The 7,190-nt window shown below is 35.8% G+C and overlaps 1 protein-coding gene across 3 annotated transcripts; it reads right to left on the reverse strand.

Annotated features, from left to right (window-relative positions):
• Positions 1-1,315: 1,315 nt before the first annotated feature.
• Positions 1,316-5,947, reverse strand: LOC110427647 (Protein phosphatase 2C family protein). 3 transcript variants are annotated; one of them, XM_021443193.2, is made up of 9 exons: positions 5,620-5,947; positions 4,329-4,893; positions 3,727-3,898; positions 3,445-3,598; positions 3,299-3,362; positions 3,061-3,168; positions 2,814-2,939; positions 2,481-2,713; positions 1,316-1,698 (listed from the first exon to the last, which is right to left on the reverse strand). In XM_021443193.2, the coding sequence occupies exons 2-9, from the start codon at positions 4,536-4,538 to the stop codon at positions 1,479-1,481; spliced, it is 1,287 nt and encodes a 428-aa protein (XP_021298868.1). In that variant the 5' UTR covers positions 4,539-4,893; positions 5,620-5,947; the 3' UTR covers positions 1,316-1,478. The 3 variants fall into 3 exon arrangements, with proteins under 3 accessions (XP_021298868.1, XP_021298866.1, XP_021298867.1); XM_021443191.2 differs by lacking the exon at positions 5,620-5,947 and adding an exon at positions 5,210-5,591; XM_021443192.2 differs by lacking the exon at positions 5,620-5,947 and adding an exon at positions 5,084-5,225.
• Positions 5,948-7,190: the final 1,243 nt, after the last annotated feature.

Consider the following 7,190-nt stretch of genomic DNA (forward strand, 5'->3'; position numbering starts at 1 on the left):
ACCATAAATCTTTTACACTTAAATATTTGGCTTATTAATAAGCATATCAATAATCTACTTAAAGAATTATAATTTTTAAATATTTTTTCAATTTAATCCCTTAACATCTCAATTTTATTCAATTTAATCCTTATACTATATATTTTAGTTCAATTTAGTCCCTATGACGTGGTAGAATTTTTTTTTTTTGAATTTTTTTAATCTGCCACATGGCACTAACATGTCAGTGATACATTAGCACTGTCACGTTATCATGTAATGCCACGTGGCATGCCATGTCATTATCTCAAATGCCATATAATCAGAATGTGACACGTTAGCGTTAATGTCATCCTTTAATAGTAAAATTGGATGTCTTTAGAAAAAGAGATTAAATTACTTCGATTTTGAATATAAAGATTAAATTGAATAAAATTAAAGATTACAAGGACTGGAGAGATCTTTTGACCCAGGGAAATTCTGCTTCTAGAATCTTCCTAATCTTTGCACACTTCTAGTCGTGTTTTACCACAGAATCTCTTATTTATTTATATCTTTTCTTTGGGCATATAAAAGTTTATTAAACTTAAAATTACAAGCGGAAACAAAATCTACTACCCTTATTTCCAAGATTAATTACAACTTTTAAATTCATGTAATTTTTGTAGACAAGCACTAAGGCAAACTAGCAAAGACAATTTAATTAACAATGGAAGCAGATTTATTTATAGGTTGCGTTGATTTTCTAGAGCTGTAATTGGAATTTGATGGGGGAAATTCTAAAGGTGTTGATCTTGATCAATGGCAAAGCTCAAGTCCCCTCTGCTTCTTCGAGTCTTACGAGTAAGTGGCCTAGGCACAGATTGATTTCCTGGTTGGAGATTGCTGAGCTCGGAATGGCCTTGGTTTCCATCTTGCTTGCTCTATATTCTCAGCCGTTTAAGATTGTTACAAAACCTGTAAGCATGGCAACAAATCTGGCAACCTGATGAACTGGAAAGTATATGGATTTCTTTTTTCCTGGACACTATCATACAACTTACTACTTGAAGCATCCCAGAAACTTGAAAGTTCCACTGCTCTGTCTCTTTGTACGAAATTATCTTCTCTTTTCCATTGATAACATTAAACAAGCAACCTACTATCTACCTTGCAGCTAGCCCAATTGAACTCAGAGCAGGGATCTTCAGATACAGACCAAACTGCAAATTGCACTAATTAACCCAAGCATCAACCTATACATATATGTAAATATACACTGCAGGCTTCTCTATATTGGAGGGTTTCGAGAAAGCCATACAATCGCTGATAGTACATATGCTACTTAGACTGACACTTTTTAAATGATAATGCTCCTTTTACATTATTATTCAGTGGGATTACATATACATTTAATGCACAATGTAGTAAGATTCATAACAATTGCCTGGCCTAGTAAAAAGGTTGCTATCAAAAGAATAACAATCATGGGGCAAAGAATGAGGCAAATAAAGAAAAAGTTACGCCACTTTAACTCCACTTGGGCGTTTTCCTTCCATGGCATCCTTTTTATTGCGGCAATCAGCACAAAGGAAGGGCCCTTGCCAGGGCTTTGAGCTGGTGGAGAATATGGAACCAGCATGAACTGAGATGCCCTCACTTGGAGCAAGGTCAACTTGGCATACAGCACATGTGAAAAGACCAGATGTTGTTTGCGCTGCAGAGTCATCGTTTCCTAGTCTGCATGACAAGAAGAAACTAATAAGATGTGAACACATAATACTGTAAGAAACTACCACTCGATAAACTAAGCGACAAATGATAGATGTGGCACAAATTGAAGAACAATTATGATTCATATTAAAGCTTTGTGATAGGTAACAACTCAGGCTTAGCCTGGCATTGTTACTCTTTAAGAGGATTGAGATCCAAGGTTTGAATCTCCACTCTCCCCTGTTCCTCACAATGAACCTAAAAAAGCTTTGTGATAGGTAGCAAGAAAGAAAATGAATTGAAAAAATAAAACATTGATGTCAGTGAAAGTTTTACTAGAAAGTTTAAGGTTAGACATGAATATCGAAATTCGACATGAACAAACTTTTTCAGAGCCAATTCACCCCTTCAAACCCACTCTCTTCTTGCCCCTTTTTCTGTCTGGGTGTATGGAGTCAGCCAAAGATGTACCTCAAGCCCATTTCAAACCAAGGCCTTGGGCATATCTAAGAAATTTTAAACTATTCACACTGAAATCTTATGGCTAAAATGCTGCATGATCAAAAAGGTTAATCAATATTTTAGCTCAAAAGGAAGCAATAACATTTCAGTATCAAGTACAACAGAAAAACGTAAATGGTAGTATTTAAGTGGCAATGCTGACTTTATATAAATATATGTTTTACCGTGGGATATAGTGCAACTTTAGCCCTGACAGTATAATATCAAAAACGAAAGCAGAAAGAGCATGGGGAGGGTAAGATAACTACAAGTAGAACTTCAACTAGCAAAAGAAGTCTAGTCCTAACCTTTCAGCAAGCATTGCTGAGCCTTCTTCAAACAGTTCTTCCACTATACCAACAGCTGAAAGCTTCTTTGATAGTTTGTTTGCAGAATCATGAGACCTCTTCCTGAATAATAATGCTCTCAGTTTATTCTGCTTTTTGGGAGGGGGCAAAGGCTGTATGGAATTGTCGGGAGGAATTATGTCGACGACAATGCAAGTTGTGTCATCCTTTAAACCTCGTGTCCTTAATGCTTCCTGGACAAGGATCAACAAATGCCCTTAAGAAAAGAGGCAAAAGGCAGGCTTATAGCAAGGGTTAACAAAGGAGAAATTGCATGGCAATAAATTTAATCACCTTAACAACTTGTCTAGCAGCAAGTTCAGCTGGCAATCCTCGGCAAGATTTCGCAGCCATTTCTGATGATAGGGCATCCCAAATGCCATCAGAAGCAATTATAAGCCTCCCACCCGCTTTTGACAGCTTTTACACACAATAAGAACTATTAGCATTTTTAAACTTAAATGTGTATATATGGGCTTCAATGTCATAAGAGAAAGTAGACAATTCAACAAGTTAAGAGCACAAGTTCCACAATTATTACCTTCACTTGCTTTACATATGGTATGGGAACTATAAACTCTCCAACATCCATGTCTCCTATTGACCTAGACAGGCATAAACCTCCTGGCCAACAACGGAGAGGACCAATCTGTAGCAATCAAGAAAAAGAAGTTACACAAAATCTAAGTGCCAAAAAAAATGACCATCATGCCCACTAAGTGACTCCAGTACATGTTACTAGGGGAGATAAGCAAGGTTAAAGCTCTGAAATCACCTACCTCAGCACCACCGACAATGCTGAGCCTCCCAACTTCACCCCCGCTAGCGGTCACACGTTCCCTCCTGCAATCACAATAATACACCACCAATTAAGAATTCTGTTCAGGAAAATGGAAGAAAGGAGCTTTTCAAGATAGAGACACACTCTTCCACATTCTCTTCAAGTCTGTGGTCAACAGTTAAGGTGGAGATTGCACCACCCTGAGTATCTAAAATACATCGAGAATCCCCTACAGAAGCAACAGTCACTGTCCATGCATCAACTATTACAAATGTGGCAGTAGTACCCGATGTTTCCCCTGGAGAGAATTCAACAAGGACAGAGCATTAGTGTTAGCTAAATGTACAATAGATATAGTAGGATATGCCCAACTCAAAAAAAAAAAAAAAAAACAAAGAAAAGGCTGAAGAAGGTTAAATTCCAAACCTCTACTCTGAAACTCCTTGTCTGTCTTTACAAATCCAGCAACTAATGCCCGAGGTAAAGCCTGAAGCCACTCTTCCCGCCCAAGGCCACGGGGAACAGCACTCAATACATGACTCAAAAGGTGCTCCCTTGTAAAAATTGCTGCAGCATTACCATTGTGCCCATCAAAGATCTGAAAGCAGAAGAAAATAGTCATTATTACAGAGAATAGTGAAGATATTAATGAAGCAACTGTCGGACCACTTAACATAATGCTTGAATTTTGCAGAGATTTACTACTATTCATTAGAGAATCCATAATGCTTCTCTTGTTTGTAAGCTCTAAACATGTCATACTTGAATTTGACCATTAAAAAAAATGCTACAGCATGAATACTTCTACCAATGGCTAAGCTAATCAATCTTGCAAATTGTAATGCCTAATTGAAATTCATACTATAAACCTTTTGATAGATTCAAAGCGTCCTTAAGAACAATATAAAACATTGGGCACTAAAATTATCACCCAAAGCACCAAGGAAGAAATGCCAGTCCTTTAGGCAAGGCATTCATGATATGGAGAAATACAGAGTAGAATCTGTATGAGAAATAGCAAAGGTTACCGCAAAAACAGAGAAGGTTGATGAAGGATTCCCAGGTACTCGCTGACAATCGGTTTTAATCAAGAAATAATCTTCTCCTTTCCTAGACTGAGCCGCATGCCCATATCTCACAGTCGGCTTCTCCATCTTCTCATTCTTCATCTCTCTGCTGATCAAAGCAGCAAGAGGCACAAGATCATGACGATGACGCCTCCCTTCTCCAGAGGCCATATCTACCAAAGCAAGGTCTTCACCTTTGGCCCAAGACCTCTAACTTAACAAATCCTTCGCCTCAAAATCAAACTATTTCCCATCATCCTCAATAACCCATTACCACGTTGTCTACCTCAATCAAAAGGTAAATTCCTTCAAATGAACAAGATCTCCCACAAATCTGAACAAGCCTTCTTCCAATTTACTTAAACTGAAGTATTTTGCAAAAACAAGTCCAAAGTTTCCGCCTCAATCCGCAGTCGTCAAATGAACTACCTTCCCAACAGATCACGAACCCACCATCCAAAACGTATTATGAATTCACTTTACTATTTTTCAAAAGCAACTCTAAAGTTTCCACCTTGATCTGCAGCTGCATTGAACAACACATACCATTATTAAGCAACAACAAAAAACAGAAAAATGTTAAGTCAAAGATCCAGAAAAGCGACAACACAACATCCAAACTGCAAATTAAGCTGAAAAAAAAAAAAGCTTAATTTTGTATATGCAAAATTGAACAATGTTGCTAGAAAAGATATGAAGGGACTAAAAATAGAAACCTTTTCACGCATTTCATTACTAAGATATGATCCCAATTCTACAAAACGAGAGAGCTAAGTTGCCAGCACTAAACAGTAATCTAGAAAGACTCCAGCAGACAAGAAAGTGAAGGATAGCGAAGTTACCAGCAAAGAATGTTTGATTTTGCGTTTCGTACAAAGCCAAATGCAGATCTGGTTTATTTCACACTAAGCAAACTAAAAACAAAGAAGAGAAAAGAAATGTAACACGGAAAGGCAACGCGTTTTGTGATGACAAGACATGAACTGTAAATCCCATTAATCTAAAAGCCAAACTCCCATCAACAAGTTGCAGTTGCCAGAGAGAGAGAATGGCCTCAGTATTATTAATATACAGTAAAACCTGAATAAACTTTAAATCTTTAGAGAAAGGATAGCACCCACCCCAGCCCCAGGTCAGCTTCACAAATTTTTTCCTTCCACCAAATACCCAGACAAAGGTTTTGTGTCTTAAAAACAAAAAAAAATGACAGCTTTATTTCACAAAGGAAACGCAGAAAGTGGGTTTTGCTGACCATAAAGTAATGAGTCGACAAGGCCCCATTTTTTCTGTTTAGAGTCGGTTTCAACTTTCGACAAGCAAATCAGCTGTTTTCTCTCTGTCAAAAAAGCCAACCCTTTTCCTGGGTTCACAGTGACAAGTTTGCAACCATGTGAAAATGCTATAAAACCGAAGGAATCTTTGTAAAGGACTGCCTTGTGCTTGTCCTATGTTAGGACTCCTGCTAGATCTAGAGAGAGAGAGGACGTCCTAATCCTATTATGGAATCCATTCAATCCGTTAGTTATCTAAAAGCACAACCAACAAAATATATCGATTTAATTGTTGTGACCAGGAACTCGAGGATGTACATCATACTGGATTAAAGAGTAATTTAAGGTGAACCTAGTTGAATGAAATTGAGGGCATGCACGTGTGAGATAGAGGAGAGAGATGATGACACGTGCGGGAGGAAGGAGTACAGCTTTGCATGTGTTTCTGTGATGGCAATGATGTTAGCATGTGTTGGCTGAGCTTTGGGCATTAGAGAGCGGAGGGAAACAGTGATTTCTTGTGGTTGACTCTATTTTATTAGTGTTAGTATTTTGGGAAGTGGGCGCCTTCCATTAATCAGTCCACCAAGGACTTCAATCATATGCCTGTGATTGGAATTCCAGTTTAAAAGATTTTGATCAGATCTTGAATCAATGAATTAAGTGATTGTGATGCAAAGCCTAAGAATACAATTTTTATTTTATAAAAAAAAGTATAATATTATTTTTAAAATTTTAAATTTTTTTATTTAATTAAATTATATTTTTTTATTTTTATTTTGAGTTAAATAAACTTTTATCATTAATTGTTAATTAACTATTATTAATCAAATATCACTTATCATTCCATATTATGTGGTGTTAACGTGACATGTTAACATAACATAATATACGATGATGTATTATAATAATATAATTACGTAATATTTTTTACTTTCTACATCAACACCATATTAATATTATGCGGTAATAAAATAATAAATGATATTTTTAATTAATAGTAATTAATCAATTATTAACTATAAAAAGTTATTTGACTTAAAGTAAAGATACAGAAATTTGATTGAATACAATCGAATAATAAAAATTTATTTTAGTTTTCTTAAATAGTTTAGAGATTTTTTTTCAAATATTATGAAAAGAAAAATCACAACTAAAACTACTATCTTCAAGATTGAAACTATTGTCAATTAATTAATATACGGTCAATATGATCAACAACCAATCTTGATTAGTGCATAATCTACATGATATATTTTTTTCTCAAACTTTAAAAATTATTGTCCATGACTTTTGTTAATTTAGTTTTATGGGTTCTTGAGATCATTTTATATCTTCTATGAACCTTCTTAAATTCATTTATGATGATTTGGTTTTAAGTTAGCAAAGTGAATTTGGATAATTTTGTATAGCATGTTTGATATGGGGAATAGCTATTCCCCTTCTATTCCTATGTGTTATTTCTTCTCTTATTTGGTTGGCGAATGGCTCAAGGAATAACTATTCTCTTCTAATTGCTAATCTCCAAAATCTTCCCAAAACAAGGCTTAAC

The sequence above is a fragment of the Theobroma umbraticum genome, unplaced genomic scaffold, assembly GCF_002168275.2.
Source record: "Theobroma umbraticum cultivar Fairchild unplaced genomic scaffold, ASM216827v3 scaffold_2.0, whole genome shotgun sequence".
In the NCBI taxonomy this organism is placed as follows: domain Eukaryota; kingdom Viridiplantae; phylum Streptophyta; class Magnoliopsida; order Malvales; family Malvaceae; genus Theobroma; species Theobroma umbraticum.